General features: G+C 38.7%; 3 protein-coding genes across 6 annotated transcripts; 1 reads left to right on the forward strand and 2 right to left on the reverse strand.

Annotated features, from left to right (window-relative positions):
* The first annotated feature begins 697 nt into the window (after positions 1–697).
* LOC131025306 (2-phytyl-1,4-beta-naphthoquinone methyltransferase, chloroplastic) lies at positions 698–3,874 on the forward strand. The gene is made up of 7 exons (XM_057955032.1): positions 698–890; positions 983–1,047; positions 1,469–1,559; positions 2,380–2,468; positions 2,584–2,779; positions 3,201–3,300; positions 3,514–3,874. Exons 1-7 carry the CDS (start codon positions 753–755, stop codon positions 3,612–3,614), a joined length of 780 nt encoding a protein of 259 aa, XP_057811015.1. The 5' UTR covers positions 698–752; the 3' UTR covers positions 3,615–3,874.
* On the reverse strand, positions 3,858–7,722 carry LOC131025304 (cysteine-rich receptor-like protein kinase 2). 3 transcript variants are annotated; one of them, XM_057955018.1, is made up of 8 exons: positions 7,437–7,722; positions 5,868–6,623; positions 5,669–5,782; positions 5,418–5,551; positions 5,123–5,333; positions 4,789–5,023; positions 4,538–4,688; positions 3,858–4,462 (listed from the first exon to the last, which is right to left on the reverse strand). In XM_057955018.1, the coding sequence occupies exons 2-8, from the start codon at positions 6,607–6,609 to the stop codon at positions 4,124–4,126; spliced, it is 1,926 nt and encodes a 641-aa protein (XP_057811001.1). In that variant the 5' UTR covers positions 6,610–6,623; positions 7,437–7,722; the 3' UTR covers positions 3,858–4,123. The 3 variants fall into 3 exon arrangements, with proteins under 3 accessions (XP_057811001.1, XP_057811002.1, XP_057811000.1); XM_057955019.1 differs by lacking the exon at positions 7,437–7,722 and adding an exon at positions 6,806–6,903; XM_057955017.1 differs by having other exon boundaries at positions 5,868–7,700.
* A 2,427-nt stretch (positions 7,723–10,149) lies between these two features.
* On the reverse strand, positions 10,150–16,237 carry LOC131025307 (cysteine-rich receptor-like protein kinase 2). 2 transcript variants are annotated; one of them, XM_057955033.1, is made up of 8 exons: positions 16,088–16,237; positions 14,239–15,021; positions 14,033–14,146; positions 13,570–13,703; positions 13,130–13,340; positions 11,977–12,211; positions 11,574–11,724; positions 10,150–10,658 (listed from the first exon to the last, which is right to left on the reverse strand). In XM_057955033.1, exons 2-8 carry the CDS (start codon positions 14,993–14,995, stop codon positions 10,332–10,334), a joined length of 1,929 nt encoding a protein of 642 aa, XP_057811016.1. In that variant the 5' UTR covers positions 14,996–15,021; positions 16,088–16,237; the 3' UTR covers positions 10,150–10,331. The 2 variants fall into 2 exon arrangements, with proteins under 2 accessions (XP_057811016.1, XP_057811017.1); XM_057955034.1 differs by having other exon boundaries at positions 14,239–15,057; positions 16,088–16,190.
* Between the last annotated feature and the right edge of the window lie 857 nt (positions 16,238–17,094).

The raw sequence follows: 17,094 nt of genomic DNA on the forward strand, positions 1-17,094 counted from the left end.
TCATGATAAATTTACAACCAAAGAGAACGCACCCTAAGAAGATAATATCCATAAATTTGAATATAGGAGTTATATAATACTCACATCCGTCCTGCTTATAACGTCTCAAAAAATAGGGCACATAAATTAAGAAAATGTAGATAAAGTAAATATCGATAAATATAGAGAAAGTAGTGGAAAAGTAAATGAAAATAAAGTAAGCAATGAGAGAGATAGAGAGAGTAGATAAACGAATTTATTTCATTTTTTAAGTTAAATATTATAAATCCAACGTGAGATGTCCAAAAAAAAAAATTACTAAAATATTATAAGCGGGACGGAGGAAGTAAAAATAAGCTAATCTTTGGAGGTATCTCTAACATATTCAAATTTTAAAAATTTGTGGATATATTACAATTATACATAATATAACAAACACTATATTAAAATGTATGTATTTTTTCTTACAATTATACATACTATTAAACCATTTTGACTTTTTTTATGGTGAAGTCATTTACTTATTATTTATTTATTTTTGTCTTCCCATTTTCAATCCTAAATTCTAGTACAATGTAGCGTGAAAAAGCAATAATAAAATAATCCAATTGGGTTTAATAATGCAAATATTAAAATCCCTAGGGGCTAGTTTGAAATAGAGGCCATCATAGTTAACTAATTAATTTACTATTGGCTGGTCCACGTACACCCACAACTGGTCATGTATAAAAGGCGAATGAAATTGAAGAGAATCTCAACAGAAAAAGTGAAAAATGGCTGCACTTCAATTTGCTCTTCCCTCCATAGCCGGCGGCCGGCGCCGGCCGGAGTCACGGTCCATTGTCAGACCGGTGCGGTGCGCAGCTGACCGCCAGGCGCTTTTTAACCGCATTGCCCCTGTCTATGATAACGTGAGCACCTCCAATTTTCTAAGCTTTATCTTGGTTTAATGCCTCAATTTAGCTCGAGTTAGTGATATTTAGCTTGAGGAATTGTTTTGCAGTTGAATGATTTGTTTAGTTTAGGAAGGCATAGAGTGTGGAAGAGGATGACTGTTAATTGGAGCGGGTATATTTTCTGCTTCCTACTCTCTCTCTCTCTCTCTCTAATGTTGAATTTTGTGTATTTTGAAAATGTATACTATGATATACCTATAGAGATAAAAAAAAAAAATGATTGCAATATGTCAATAAATATCCTTCTAACTGTTGCAATTTGATGCATGATCGCAAATTTCGCCTAAATTAGACAAAAAATATTTTTTGTATTTGTAATATGGAAATACTGCTTAACCTATTTTGAGAATATTAAGTTGGAATTTGGTTTTTCCTGTGTTTGAATTTTAAATATTGCTCAGTTTTTTTTATATCTAATGAGATTTTATGGAGAAATAGAATATTGAAGTCATGAAAAGTACAAACTGTTTGTGTTGTGAAGTCAGAATTGAGCTGATTATGAATAGTAAAGGTTTATTATATCTGTGAAACAGAGTTAAAGAAGGAGATACTGTGTTGGATGTTTGTTGTGGAAGTGGGGATTTGGCTTTTCTGTTATCTGAGAAAGTTGGAATCAATGGCAAGGTTTGGTTTCCTCGCCATCTTCTTCGTCTTCTTTACTTTTTCGGGCATATTTAGCTGTTGTTTCCTTATTTTCCTAAATGAACTGTCTGTTTGTTTGCTGAGATTCTGGGACATTGAGCTTTAAAACTAATACTCCCTCCGTCCGCCAAAAGTGTACCACTTTGGCTAGGCACGGGATTTAATAAAATTGGTAATGATTTTGATGTAGTGGAGAAAGGGTCCCACCACTTTATGAGATGTGTGGTTGAAATTGAATTTGGAGTGGTTTTTTTGTAAATAAAGAGTGTTTGTAAGGATAAAATATTAAAGTGGATGGTGGGACCATTTCCAAAAAAGGAAAGTGGTATACTCTTTGCGGACGCCAAATATAGTAAAAATGGTACACTTTTGGCGGACGGAGGGAGTATAAGACATGCTTGCTTGCTTGATTTGTTATTAAATTTGATCGGACTGACACATACACGACTGAGGCGCCACGTCTAGAGTTGGTTGAGTTTTTTACAGGATTGGAAGTGTTTGATTTGATGCTTAACTGTTTTGAGATGTCATCTACGTGTAAATATGGTTTATATCGATGGGGACTTTCTCTTTGATCTTGACATACCAAGTTTTGTTGGAATCTTTTTGTATAATATGTATATTATCTTCAGCAAGCGTAGTTAACAGTTTTAGAAGTATAGATTCCCAAAATTTACGGGCATTTTGGCCTGTCGAACTGGATAGCTCATGCTAGGGTGCATCTTGTGACTCATTTTGGATCCATGCGTAGTTTATGCAAGCGATAACATCTTAAATTCACTTCCACTGTTGGTATTGATAGGTGATTGCTCTCGATTTCTCAAAGGAGCAGTTACAAATTGCTGCAAATCGCCAGAGTGAACGATCAAAGGCCTGTTACAAGAACATTGAGTAAGCATATCCTATCTTGCAGCTAAAATGTGAAGATGGCCAAGATGACCACAAAGTGTCCCTTGAAGCATTATTTCTTTACTAGAATCCCTTCATGAAACTTGATTCATTATAGGTGGATTGAAGGAGACGCTGTCAATTTACCATTTTCTAGATCCTCATTTGATGCTGCAACCATTGGCTATGGCCTACGAAATATTGTAGATAGGAGAAAAGCTATGGAGGAGATGTATAAAGTTCTGAAACCTGGTTCAAAAGTATCTATTCTCGACTTCAACAAAAGCACTAGCTCATTAAACTCTTCGATTCAGGTGTGTATTTACTAATCTAATTTTGCAGTGCAATAATTTACATTCTTTGTAATACCATACAATCCTTTGGAATAATATGCTGAAGTAGTGGAAATGCCAGATTTCTTTAGCTGTAAACCGTGGTTTCCATGAGAAAGTGAGTTTGAATTTGATTTCATTTGTAACAAACCTAAGAAGGTTGATGTTTACATGTCGAAATTTTAAAAAGAAAATCTTTAATGTCTATTTGTTTCCAACTTTCTCAAAATTTAACTAACATTTTTAGAACTAATTTCTCTAAACATTTATCTCCAACAATAAGCTGGCAAATTCTGACTCTGGTGTTCCTAAACAATCATTTAAAACCTAAGTTACAGTTGTGTGTGTGTGTTTTAATTTCATTAATCATCTCTAATCCATATCCATGTCTTGGTTTCTTCAGGATTGGATGATTGACTATATAGTGGTACCTATTGCAAGTGGCTACGGCCTAGCCAACGAGTACCATTACTTGAAGAACTCGATCAAGGAATATCTGACAGGTATATTTCCTATTTCGTATGTCTACATACAATACTTTCCTTAGATTGAGGAAACTGAAATAGAAAAGATGATGTTTGGAAAAAATATACTTTAGCGAGCAACTGCACCAATGCCAAGCCATGAGAAACAAATTGCATTATCAGTTTGTCCACTGTTAGGAGGGTGAACGACAGACATGACCCATTAACTTGCTTGCTTGTGTTTCGATGCAGGAAATGAGTTGGAGAAGCTAGCTGCAGAAACGGGCTTCTCTGAGGCCAAGTTCTACGAGATTGGTGCAGGCTTCATGGGGAATTTGGTGGCGACCCGTTAGGAAGGTTCTCTTTCCAGTCTGATCTTCTTAATGCAGGTTCAGTTTCATGCGCTGGCTTTCTTCGACTACGGAATCACATTTTTCACCCTTCTTTTTTAGTTGAGTGATGCTATAGGTTAAAATATGATAATACATCAGCCTCCCCACAAGCACAACTCCCTTGGCAATTTTGTGCCTATGTATAAGCTAGTGCTTAATCTATATACTAAAATCTATTTGTATCTATACATTGCTTAATGAAAATGTCAAAATTTACAATAGATGCATTGTATTATACGCGAGTTTATGTAACATGGATGATTTAATTTACACCAATCACACATAATGAGTGTGTGTATTTCTATGAAAAATTTCTGCAGCAGACTATTTTTTTTGTAAGGATATGTCTACCCCTATGTATACTCTCTCTCTCTCTCTATGCATCTGAACACTGAAACTCATCAAAACAATATATTACAAAGATTCCTCTTTACATCCTTAGCTTCTCCAGGAAATACTCAGCTTCTAGATCACCTAGGAAGGAAAAGACTCTGAGAAAGGCTAGCAACTGAGGCCGTGTCGCCATGATTGAGGATTGGCGACGTGTCCAAGCTCACATCATTGAATTCCATCGTCTTGTCATCCATGAACGGGGGATTGGTTGGTGCTGGCAGGTGCTCCTTCCCCACTAGCATCAGCAGCGCCTTAGACATGGTTGGGCGTAGTGAAGGGATTTCTTGGGTGCACAAGAGTCCCACGTGAACCGCCCTTAGAATCTCGTTTTTAATGTTAATGGTGCTGTAGTTATGCAGCATTAGGTTGGGGTCGAAGAGCTCCTCCACTGTTCTTCTCTGGAAATGGTTCCATGCCTGAACCATACAAAATTAGTTTAGTCCCAAGAAAATCGAAGCACTATATATGCATGTTTAGAAGTTAGAACTCACAATTGTCACCAAGCTGTCTGTATACTCTGTGGTTTTGCTTCTGTTATTCTGCCTGCCCGTGACGATTTCGAGCAGCAGCACTCCATAGCTGTAAACATCTACTTTTTCCGTCAACTGGCCGTGAGCTAGGTATTCCGGGGCCATATATCCTCTGCAATTTGTGAACTCAATTTTTTTTTTTGTTGGGATCATCTAGTGTTCATTGATTTTATTAGTTTATTACTGTTAAGTAGTATGATTGATAAACTCACAGTGTTCCTGCTATGGCTGTGCTGATATGACTTTTATCTTCTTGGAAGGACCTAGCCAGCCCGAAATCTGCAATTTTAGCGCGTAATCTGGAATCCAAGAGTATGTTGCTTGCCTTGATGTCCCTGTGAATGATTCTCGTTTTCGTGTTCTCATGAAGGTACACTAACCCCTCTGCTGTTCCTATAATTATCTCGAGCCTCTTTTCCCAGTTCAGTGCTTTACCGTTGCTTGAATCTGTGAACCATTGAACAAAGATTACTACACCACTGAAATAGTTGGGCCAGAAACCTAGTTTTAGAGCCTCGTTGTAACTAAAATCGAGTAATTAATTACCGAAGATGAACCGGTCAAGGCTCTTGTTGGACAGGAACTCATAAACAAGGAGGCTTTCTGGTCCTGAGCAGCTGCACCCCAACAGCCTTACTAGATTCTTGTGTTCGACGCTACTGATCATGTTTACTTCATTGTAGAAATCTGCTGCTCTGTGTTTGTTGTTGAAGAAGAGCCTCTTGACAGCGATCTCTCTCCCGTCTGGCAAAACTCCCTGCAGCAAGATTTCATTTTCCAGTATCAGAATTCAGTCGCAACAAAAGAGGTTCGTTTATCTACTGAGTTTTTGAGCGATGACCTTATACACCGTCCCAAAACCACCTTGTCCGAGCTTGTTTGCTTCGTTGAAAGAATCAGTAGCTTTCTCTAGTGTTGAATGCTTGAAGTTTAGGCTTTGGTCGTGGAGGGTCTTCACTAACTTCTCCACGTCGCCTGAAACAGGAAAAAGATCGATCTTTTTAAGGTTGTTCGGGCCTCAGACATTGCTGATAACATCCTAGGAAAGGTCTAACCTAGGAAAAACATTTCATAAGTTGTGTGAGCTTCTACCTTTTCTCTTCTTTTGGATGGTTCTGTTCTTCCACATGTAGAATCCGATGACGGCCCCCATTGTTCCGACAGCTGCTACGCTGACAGCTGCTATTGCAAGGCCTATAACTCTGCCTGCAGCAGCAGGAAACCTATATCAGAAAAAGCTAAAGAAGGCGAAAAACTCAGACAAAAAACACACTCTAACTAGTTCTATTACCTCTTGAGCTTCCACTTCTAGGTATAGGATTGAGGAAATTGGTGTCTGAATACCTCATGAAACAGCCCGTGTTGAGGGCCCGGCCCTCGGACAAAGGCAGGCAGCCCGATATGGCCGCAGACGCGTTCTCCAGGCAGGCCCGGCAGGCGCTAGGGCTGATCGTCCTCCAGCAGTCGGCCAGGACGTAGGCCGACTCGTTGCTCGTTCGGACCACGGCCCGTGCATAGCCGTTGTTGCTCGGCGCGGCCGAAACCGCCTGCGACAACGCCCGTCCGACCGATTCATTGAAGGCCGAACCGGGCCGGGTTCTGTTCCCGCATACAGCTTGGTCGGTCGGGCCCGTGTGCTCCCCGTAGAAGCTGTAGTTCTCGGCCCGCATGAAGCAGCCGTCGAGGTAGATCCTCCCCCCGTTGACCGGGTAGCACTGCGGCAGGACCGTGCGGGCCTCGGCGTAGCACAGCACGCAGTCGACGGGGGAGAGGTCGCCGTAGCACTGGGCCAGGCCGTAGTTCTTGTCGGGCCCCGAGCCCGCTTCCGCCACGCCGAAGCCCGAAGCCCGGATTTGCGTGCTTATGTTCTCCATAACGGCCACAAAGTTTGGCACGAAGAGAGTGGCGTTGTGTTCAGGTTGGCTTCCACATATTTGCTTTATTTTCTGAGATCTTGGCTGTGCATATAATGCAGCTGGTAATAGCAAGATCACCATTGTGATCATGATCACGATCACAATCTTCTTCATCATGATTTTCTTTCTCCCTAGAGAGAGAGAGAGAGGATTATTTCAAGGGCAGTGCAAACATGATCCAAATTTACAACTAAATAAATATGATACTAACATAGAAAGGTTTGCAAATCTGTTTTTGCATAAAAGTCAAAAAGTCTATGAAATTAAATGAGATAATTAGAGCAATTTGAGGCGGTTTATCTTCAAATCCCACCTAAACTCAATTGATCACTTCAATAATGTCAAATTAGGTTTGCAATTTGCAAACAAATGCTAAATTATTACACGCTTAGCAGCAAAACTCGAATACACACACAGATTTCGTCAAATAAAAAGTTAAATAAATTATGGAAAAGGAAATGTGAGCTAGAAAACAAAGATAGTGACGATTCATGAGTAATAAAGCAGGCAAACCGTATTAATTTTTAAATGATAAATATAACCCAACATCTTTCTCTCTCTCTCACACACACACTGATAAAATATCTATGCAAAGAAGCAAAGTTGTCAAATTTTTTTCACAAAACTTTCCAGATAATACAAAGCTAGTTGATAGTTGTTAAAGATAATTTTCTCATTATAAAAATATTTTTAGGCACTCATATTCAACACCTAATTCTATGTAAAAGCTATCGTCTTTTTTAATTAATTGCCTTTGATCACGATCCCAAATCCTGGATCATCGAGTAATGAAGAATTTTTGCAGCAAATCCAGCTAAAAAGCAAGCAAAACTACTTGAAAAATAGAAAAATCTGTTTTTTCGACAAATAAATAAATTTACAAACGTTTACAGAAACTCGCAGATAACGATGGAAAAGAGAGATCAGAGCTACAGATTTCTTACCTTTTTCAGTATTCTGAGATAACGATGGCTTTTACTGCAAGTGAGAGAAGGTAGACAGAGAAGATGACTGATGAGTGCTTGAATACTAATATACTATCATCAAACGATGCGATTGGATTTTGGGGATGAGAGAAGTAAAAATGGAGAAAAAAGTGGGTGAAATTAGGATGAATTTTCCATGATTTTGTCAAAGTTTTGAAAATTGACAAAGAAAAGCATGCGCAGAAGCTTCTTCAACTTCAGCGCCTCTGTCTGTCGCGTTGAGTGGGGTCGTCGTTTTTGACGCTACTCATTTTTTATACATTTATTTACAAATTATTTTTCTAATTTCTTTATTCTCGGAAATTAAGTAGCAAACTCCACAAAAGACATGTATGAGAAATAGTGGAGTATTAGAGCAACTCCAATGCTTGTGTCTTAGATGAGTGTCTTAGGAGTGGGCCCCATCTAAGACACACCCCTCTCCAATGCATTGTGTCTTATGTGGGTGCTTAAATCTTCGTTTCTACAAAATTTATATTTCTACACTTTTATTTTAAAATTTCTAATTTCATTAAAAATAAAATTAAACATTACAATAATTAAAATAAAATTAAAAATATAATTAAAATACGATAATAAAATAAAAAATAACATAATTTCCTAATTTAAATAAGCCCTCGACGCTTGAGCACTTCTTGGACTAGGTGGTTGTGCAAGGCCAATTGTGCATCCGTCATACCCGTCGTGTCCTTGTTCAACAGCTTCATATTCATCTCCTCCCATTTCATCTCGGCTTGCATTTTTTTAACCTCGGCGATTTCCCCCGTTTTGAGAGCACGCTCCCTCATGCTTTCGGCCACCTTCTCGAGAGCGTCGGAGAACGTCGATCCTCCTCCCGAAGACCCTTCTCCCTTCTTCGCCTTGCCCTTGTCTCGCGTTGCCGCTTTTTGGCCTTAGGGTCTCGCCGTGACACTCGGCTCCGAAGAAGTAGTGGTTGCTCCACCATCGGAGCCCTTCGACTTTTTTGCGGAGTGGACATCCCCGGCTTGCGACGTGAATCTTTGGCATTCACGAAGCACTTTCCAAGCTTTGACGTAGGAGAATTGCTTCTTGAAATTCGCCTCGAACATCGTCTGGGCTTGTTGGAAGATTTGATCGTCGCTCATACCACTCCCCCAATTGTCCTTGCAAGTGTTGTAGAAGCCCTCGAAGAATTTCGTCTCCTTTTGGACACGGGCGAAGTGGGACTTGAGATGATCCGACTTTCGCGGCGGCGCTCCCGACGTATTGAGCGCTTTGAACTTCTCGGCGATTGCTCCCCAATATTGGAGCAACTTTTGGGAGGTCCCCAAAATAGGATTGTGGGTTGCCTCCGCCCACAAGATTGCCACGAGCTCGGACTCCTCGCTAGAATATGCAGCGCGGGTGCCCTTGGCTTTCGGCTTCACCTCCTCCGGCTCTTCTTGGACGTTGGCGTTCGCCGCCGGCGTGAGAACATTTCCCGTAGCCAAGACATTGGAGGTTTGTGAAAATGGAGCAAACCCCATCATTGGAAGCCTCGATCCGCCTTGTTGCTCGAGGTATTCATCGAATTCACGATCCATTTAAAAATGTAGAAGAGAGAATTGTTGTTGGGAGAGAATTGTAGTTGAAGATATTGGTGAATTTGAAAGAGTGGAAGAGTGGTATTTATAGAAGGGGAAAAAAAAAAATCAAAATAGCCGTTGCTTGGAACGGTCGAATTTTTTTTTTTTTTTTTAAATATCCAACGGTCAGTTTTTTTAAAAAAATAACGATTTTCGATTTTTTTTTTTAAATTGGACGCGTCCGAAGGACGCGCCATACGCCTTTGCCGCTCTCCCCGGGTCTTGCCTTCGACGCCGCCTCGCATCTGCCCTGGTCGCCAGCGCGCACGCCGCCTCCTCGTCCCGCGTCGATCCAGAGCTCGCAACGAGCGCTGGAGATGCTCTTAGATTTAGATGACTCTAATTAATTATGGAATTTTTTTTTCTAAATATGATGAGGTAATTTTATAAAATAAATTTTAAAATTATAAAATGTAACAATACGAAGGGAAAAAACAAACTATGGGTGACTTGGAAGAGCTGACCTTGGATGACTGGGACATTGGAATGTAAAGATTGCTTAACTTTAAGTTTATTCAACCATCATATTGTCAAGTCAAATTTAATTTAGATGAATTTTAATTTAAAATTGTGGAAAAATTAAAATTTTGTTTTTGGTTTGGGGTTGCAAATTTTGAATTTCAACTCTTAGAGCACCTCCAATTGGGGGTGGCCGAGCTGATTCGATAGGGCGCGCCGGAGGCGGTCGCATACTGCCGCACTGGTGCACCCCTGATGCAATGCTGGACGATGGGTGGTGCGTGTTTACACACACTTTTAATTGCTTTTTTGCAATTTATTTTAATAAAAATATGATATTACATTGTTGTCCTTGAATTAGATTAAAACATAATAACATAACAAGCAACATATTTTTTATAAAAACAAGTCTCTTTTATTAAAGTACATAAAAGATTAGTTGTAATTACTCCTTCCGTCCCACTGTAAGTGAGACCTTTTTTGGGCACGGGAATTAAAAAAAGTGTATTTTATGTGTCGGTGAAAAAGTGAAAAGGTGTTTAAAGGGAAAAACTTTTACCCAAAAAGGAAAGAGTCTCACTTACAGTGGAACGCCCAAAATTGAAAGAGTCTCAGATACAGTGGGATGAAGGAAGTATTTACGAATATTACTACCAAATGATTTGCTTCTCTAGTTTTAACTCTCGATAACACAATGTCATTAGCATTAATGGCATACCCGAGGTAGGCTGAACCCCATCTAAAAAAAAAAACAAATAATTAATTATTTTTTTAGTGAGGTGAAATCTTTAGCATACATTGTGCACTACTATCTCGGAAGAAAAATGCTCCGAGATATAGTGGCATTGCTATGACCGAGCATTGGCGATGTGCCCCGACTCGGGTCCTCCTCCTCTAGCTGCATAGTTATCTCGTCCACGAATGGAGGGCTCGTCGGTGTTGGGAGGTGTTGTTTCCCGATCAGCATCGTCAACGCCGTGGACATGGATGGCCGCCGCGACGGCACTTCTTGGCTACACAATAGCCCTACGTGAAAGACTCGTAAGATCTCATTTTTTATGTCATTATTATCATGTGGCATTAGGTTTGGATCAATGAGCTCATCAATTATTCTTTGCTCGAAATGCCTCCATGCCTGGATTATAACAAATACTATATTAGAAATTATAGTTGATGATATTATTATTATTCCAAGAGTTAATTATCAAATAAATCATCACTTTTTGACTAGTCGGGCCCAAGGGAGATTGGTAGCCCAAAAACAAACAGTTGGGTCTTAAAAAAGCATGGCCCAGCCCGACCTACAACAGGAAGGGCCCAATTTCGAAAACTCTCTTCACTTGTAATCAAATTTTGCAAATTTGATACTCACTCCTCCCACGAATTAAAGCCCTACTTACACTTAAATTTTTGTCCATCAATTAAAGCCCTATTGTGCTTTATGTATCTTTTTACTCTTCTTCTTTTCCTATATTTACTACACTTTGCCACTAATGGACTCACCTTACAACAACTTTATCATTTTTATATTCTATATTTATTACACCTTATCACTAGTGGACCCACCACACAACACCTTTAACACTTTAGTCAACCACTTTATCACTTCAGTCAACTACCCTTATATTTCATCTACAACACATTTTTCAGCTTTTTTAGTCTCCGTGCCCACCCTCAAATGGTGCTTTAATTTGTGGACGGAGGGAGTGCTACTTTTGAAACATTTTAGTAATTCACCCTCAATTAAATTAGGGTTGATTGAAACTTCCCCCAAACGTCATACTATTATTTTTGAAAATTTTGAAAGTCAGGATCATTTTCAAAAAACTTGTATTAAAGGTCAGGCCATAAACTATAACTCATAACTATGTAGTATTAAATAATATTTTCTCCATTCACAAAACATCTTTCCAATAGAAGTCGACATGATTTTTAAAAAAAAAATAGTTATGTATTTGGTGAGTAAAGAAGGGGTCCCATAAATTAAAAAAAGTGATAATAGAAAAATATTTCGTGAACTGATGAAAATGGAAAAATAGTAGACACTTACTTGAGTTAGCATGCTGTCTACGAGCTCAGAGTTCTGACTTCCGTTGTTCTGTGTGCCGGTGACGATCTCAAGTAAAAGCACGCCGAAGCTATAAACATCCACTTTCTCAGTCAATTGTCCGCGGGCGAGGTACTCAGGGGCCAAGTATCCCCTGACATTTCATTATCGAGAGTGACTATTTTTCACTATTTTCGTCTACGAAAAATTTGTCACTTTCATTTATAGTAGTGGGATCCACACAACTCCACTCACACTTAAAGTGCCGTGCGGCCCTTACTTCACTAACAACTTTAATCACATTTTATTAAAATTCGCATTGTTCTCAATGTGACAAATTTCTCGTGAACAGAGGGAGTATCTTTTTCGGATTTGAAAAATTAAAACAAATTATGAAGATACTTACAAAGTTCCGGCAATGGCTGTGCTGATGTGGCTTTTATCTTCATTGAAAGATCTAACCAGCCCAAAATCTGCGATTTTAGCACTTAATTTGGAATCCAATAGTATATTGCTCGCTTTTATGTCTCTGTGGATGATTTTTGTGTGTGCTTTCTCATGGAGGTACACCAATCCCTCTGCTATTCCTATAATTATTTGCAATCTCTTCTCCCAATTCAATGCTTCACTTCTGTTTGAATCTGTCAAACAATGCACCACATTGATCGAAAAATCAAGAAAAGTAAACATCACACAATTGGACAGGGGCGGACGCGGAAAAAATCCCTAGCTATATTTACTACTCTCTACGTGTCAACTTTTAATATTCATTTGAGAATGACACAAGTTCTAATAAAGTGGTTGATAGTGGGTTGAGAGTGGAATAAGGATCCTACGTTTATGAGAATGTTAAAGTGATTAAAGTGGAGTAAAAGCTCCGCTTACTTTTATTATAAATAAAAATGGATATTAAAATATGCGACAAGCTAAAATGGAAAGATGAATGCTAAAGGCTGAGACAGAGGAAATACATTACAAGTTTGAGATTTCAGAAAGACAATTTTTCTTAGGTCTGGTGATGGGGGCTACTAGACAATGACTCTCACAAATTATTAATGATTTCACGATTTTAAGGGGCGTTTATTTTTGAATATTACTCTTAGGGCGTTCACTTTAGTTGTAAATTTATCACGAGAAAAATGAAAGATAAACAAAATTTCACCCTTTAAATCATTTCTCTTTTCCTCTTACTCATTCCGTCATTCGGTCATTCCCCCTTTTCACTACAAAGGATGAATAATATTACCACACAAAAAATGGAGGGATAATATTATCCCAGATTTGTAGTGAAAAAAAGAGGAATGAGTAAATGTCAAATTATATTTTATAGGAAATAAGGGAAACAAATGAAAGGATTTAAATGGTGAAATTTTGTTTATCCTTCATTTTCCCATGCTAAATTTACAAACAAAGAGAACGCACCCTTACTAAATAAAAATAGTAAAATTAATCCCTTACTTACATTAATTAAGTCCTAATTAATGTTAATTAAATAGTAGTAATACTTTGTTAAATACTAATGAACTAATTAATTTCGAAAGGATGGTAAGGAAACATACCAAAGATAAATTGATCAAGGCTCTTGTTTGGCAGATATTCATAAACAAGAAGACTCTCTGGTCCCAAGCAACTGCAACCTAGTAACCTCACTAGATTTTTGTGTTCGATGCTGCTTATGATGTTTACTTCGTTGTAGAAATCCGATGCTCTGTGTTTCGTGTCGAAGAAAAGCCTTTTCACAGCAATCTCTCTTCCGTCTCCCAAAACTCCCTGCACCAAAATTTGAATTTCCCATCACTATTAGTAGTTCGAGAAGATCAGTCTCGCCATTGTATGAAATGAGTAGTTGATACTGAATAAGATGTTTTTTTTTTTGTAAATAAGAAATATTTGTAAGAATAAATGACAAGAAAAATGTACGAGTCGTGTCCTAAAAAAGAAAATGCTATACTTTTCACGAACGCCAAAAGGGACAAAAGCGACTTCTAGTAGTAACAACCTTATACACCGAGCCAAATCCGCCTTGTCCGAGCTTGTTTGCTTCGTTGAAGGAATCGGTGGCTTTCTCGAGGGTGGAATATTTGAAGTGCAAGTTTCTATCATTGAGATTTTTGAGCAATTTCTCTGCATCACCTGAAATAGTGAGGTTTTTTTGGGACAAAGATTAGCTTGGAAAAAGAATGAGCAATCTAGAAACTTCTAGCTAGACTTCTGAAAGTGATTTAAGGATGCATTTTTTGTTATTTTGCGACGTCCTATAAGGGCGCGCACTTTTCTTTTTTGAACTCATTCTTCCACTAATAACACACTCACCTAATATTTATTAAAAACTCGTGTCACCAACAATCAGACACATTCGTATAAGACAGAGAGTGTAGTAGAAAATGTATAATTTTAAAATCGACAATAAAACGTGATTATGTTGATGTGATCGAGGAAAAAGTGATTATTTAATCCTCAACCTTTTCTTTTCTTCTGGATGGTTCTATTCTTCCATGTGTAAAATCCAATGGTGACTCCAATTGCTATAGCGGCCGCAGCAGTTATTGCCGCGGCCGCAATGGCCACAACTCTGCCTGAAGAGGTAGTGAATGAGATTCTATCAAAATAAAGCAAAAAAAAGTACAAAAATAAAGCAAGAATTAAAAAAAATTGAACTTTTTCTCACCTCTATGGTTTCCATTTCCGGGCATAGGGTTAAGGAAGTTAGTGTCCGAATACCTCATAAAACAGCCTGTGTTGAGGGCCCGGCCCTCTGACGAGGGCAAGCAGCCCGAAACGGACACGGACGCGTTCTCCAGGCAGGCCCGGCAGGCCCGGGCATCGAGCGTTCTCCAGCAGTCCGCCAAAACATAGGCAGACTCGCCTTGATCACCCGCGGGGGCCCGAGCCCACCCAAACCCGCTATTTCTAGGCGCAGCAGAAGCTGCATCTAGAATAGCCTTTCTGACGGATTCCTGGAACACGGAATCCTTTCGGGTTCGATTCTCACAAACGACCCGGTCGCTTGGACCGCGGTACTCGTGAAAGAAGCTATAGTTCGCGTAGCGCAAGAAGCAGCCGTCGAGGTAGATCCTGCCCCCGTTGGCGGGGTGGCACTGGGGCACGTTGGTACGGGCCTCGGCGTAGCAGAGGGCGCACTCGGTCCGGGGGATGTCGCGGAAGCACTGCGCGAAGCCGTAGCTCCCGTCGGGCCCCCGGCCCGTCTCCGCCACGCCGAAGCCCGAAGTGCTTATTTGGAGGCTCACGTTGTTCATGGTGGCGAAGAAATTTGGGACAAAAACGTTGCTGTCGTGTTGGAGGTGGGTCCCACATATGAGCTTGATTGTCCGAGCTCTTGGATCGGCAAATGATGCATCTTTAAGAAGTAGGATTATGAGCTTGATCATCATTACAAGGCGAATGGGAGATGCTTTCTTGATCATGATTTCTTTCTCTCTCCTAAATTTTTCTGCAGTGGGAGAATGTGAAATGTACAATATGACCCCTAAAAAAAAGTACAATGTGAAAAAAAAGTATAATTGTAAATTGTTTATTTTGTACTCCCTCCGTCCCATTAAAGTTGGCAACATTTCTATTTTGGGTGTCCCATTAAAGTTGGTCACTTTCTAAAAATGGCAAAAGTTTACTTTAATTAAGTCAACAATTACTCACTAATTTGGTCAACAATTGTAGGCCATTTTCTAAAAATGCCAAAATTATTTTAATTAAGTCAATAATTACTCACTAATTTGGTCAACAATTGTAGGCCACACTCTATTAAAACATATAACACTCAATTTCTTAATCTCCGTGCCGAAACGAATGTTGCCAACTTTAGCGGGACGGAGGGAGTAGTACGTTTCTTGTGTCACGTGACACTCGAATTGTAATATAAGAATAACAAGTAAAAAAAAAAAATGCTTAGTGGGGGCTTAAGCCCCCCTACCTCTTAAGTGCCCACTACTGTGGCGCGCACAAACACACGTCGGAAAATTTACGGTATTAGGTTGTACTCACTCCGTTCCTAAAAATTATGGACCAAAAGAGATGACACGAGTTTTAATAAAAATATGGTAGTTGTGTTTACGTGAGATTGAGTCTCACATTTTTTTGTAAATAGTGAGATGAAAAGTTTGTAGGGTCGTTTCAAAATAAGACCATAATTTTCAAGGACGTCCCAATATAGTAATAAAGACACAATTTTTAGGTACGGATGGAGTAGTTTGTAAATGATGAAATAATATATATATATAAATAATTTTCGCAAGTAGATATTTTTGCACGTTAATTACGATCGATCAATATTCAATTGGAGAACGACTAATATTTTAAAGAAAGCTTAAGCCTAAGACTTGAACGAAATCAATTATTATAAAGAAAACATGAAGGTGGTATTCGTTTCAGAAACAAAACTATGCATTTTTTTTTAAAAAAAAACTTGAAAAGATTGTCTTAATCCCTTCGAGATCCATATATAAAAACTCTCTTAACAGAAAAAATGATGGAAAAAAAAAATGAAAACCATGATTTCTCACCTTTTAGTTATCCACGAGAAATGCTGGGATTTAGCTTCTTTTGGTGATAGTAGAGATGGGGAGAGAGAGATAAAAGGTGAGAGAATATTGAATAGTATTATGTGATGTTGGACAGAAGAATGTTGATATTTTGTATGATTAGTGGTCCAATATTTAGGACAAATTTCTAATGTCCTTGTAGAACTGTAGATAGTTGGAAAAAAGACCACACTTTAAGAAACGTATTGGACGCACTGAAACGACGTTGATGGGAGAATTACACGCTACGTTGCTCGGAATTGGTTTCTGTATGGAGAACGATCGTGGTCCCATTATTGCTTTCTCGGACTCTCTTTTCGCGATTCATGTCCTCCGTGACAATTATAAGGGAATGGATTCCTTAAGCGATGAGCTTTTTGAGGCATTTGTTCATGTTAAAGAAAGGATAGTTATTGAGTTTTTGTCATGCTTGTAGGGAGGCTAATCGTGCAGCTCATTCTTAATTTAGCGAATTTTGCTGCTTGGCCGGATGGTGTAATATATATGTGATCTGGAAGTCGGATTTTACAATCTGACTCACAAATATTGTTCAGTGTGATGTGATTTAATATATTAGTTCCGTTTTTCTCTAAAAAAAACCCCGATAATTATGCCTAAATTTACAAATTTTCATTCAATTTTAATTGAACATAACTAAATTCAGTCTCTAAATATATAAATTGTTAAATATTTTGATTTTTTTATACGATTGTCAATTGCCCTCCAAATTAATGCTGAGATGGGTGCTTGAAATGTCTAAATGATTTAAACGGTCAATGTACTGAATGATATAGTTGGATATCTATACTACTTCTGATAGTCGCAATTGCACTAATTTGTCACTTCAGCTAGCCACGATGACATTAATTTCACTGAAAATTGATAACGGTGTAAAAATCAGAACAATTCAAAATTGGTGTATTTGGAGACAAAATCTTTTGGTTCATTTACAAAATCATAATGGAGTGAAGAATTATGTATTTAGGTTC

Source organism: Salvia miltiorrhiza, chromosome 5 (genome assembly GCF_028751815.1).
Source record: "Salvia miltiorrhiza cultivar Shanhuang (shh) chromosome 5, IMPLAD_Smil_shh, whole genome shotgun sequence".
In the NCBI taxonomy this organism is placed as follows: Eukaryota; Viridiplantae; Streptophyta; class Magnoliopsida; order Lamiales; family Lamiaceae; genus Salvia; species Salvia miltiorrhiza.

Coding starts and splice junctions, on each gene's coding strand:
- LOC131025306 (XM_057955032.1), top strand. CDS start 753: ATGGCTGCACTTCAATTTGCTCTTCCCTCCATAGCCGGCGGCCGGCGC. Junction 2,780..3,200: donor CATTAAACTCTTCGATTCAG/GTGTGTATTTAC, acceptor TGGTTTCTTCAG/GATTGGATGATTGACTATAT. Junction 3,301..3,513: donor GATCAAGGAATATCTGACAG/GTATATTTCCTA, acceptor GTTTCGATGCAG/GAAATGAGTTGGAGAAGCTA.
- LOC131025307 (XM_057955033.1), bottom strand. CDS start 14,995: ATGATCAAGAAAGCATCTCCCATTCGCCTTGTAATGATGATCAAGCTC. Junction 14,147..14,238: donor CGGAAATGGAAACCATAGAG/GTGAGAAAAAGT, acceptor CTACCTCTTCAG/GCAGAGTTGTGGCCATTGCG. Junction 13,704..14,032: donor CATCCAGAAGAAAAGAAAAG/GTTGAGGATTAA, acceptor TCACTATTTCAG/GTGATGCAGAGAAATTGCTC.
- LOC131025304 (XM_057955018.1), bottom strand. CDS start 6,609: ATGATGAAGAAGATTGTGATCGTGATCATGATCACAATGGTGATCTTG. Junction 5,552..5,668: donor CATCCAAAAGAAGAGAAAAG/GTAGAAGCTCAC, acceptor TTCCTGTTTCAG/GCGACGTGGAGAAGTTAGTG. Junction 5,024..5,122: donor CCTTGACCGGTTCATCTTCG/GTAATTAATTAC, acceptor AATGGTTCACAG/ATTCAAGCAACGGTAAAGCA.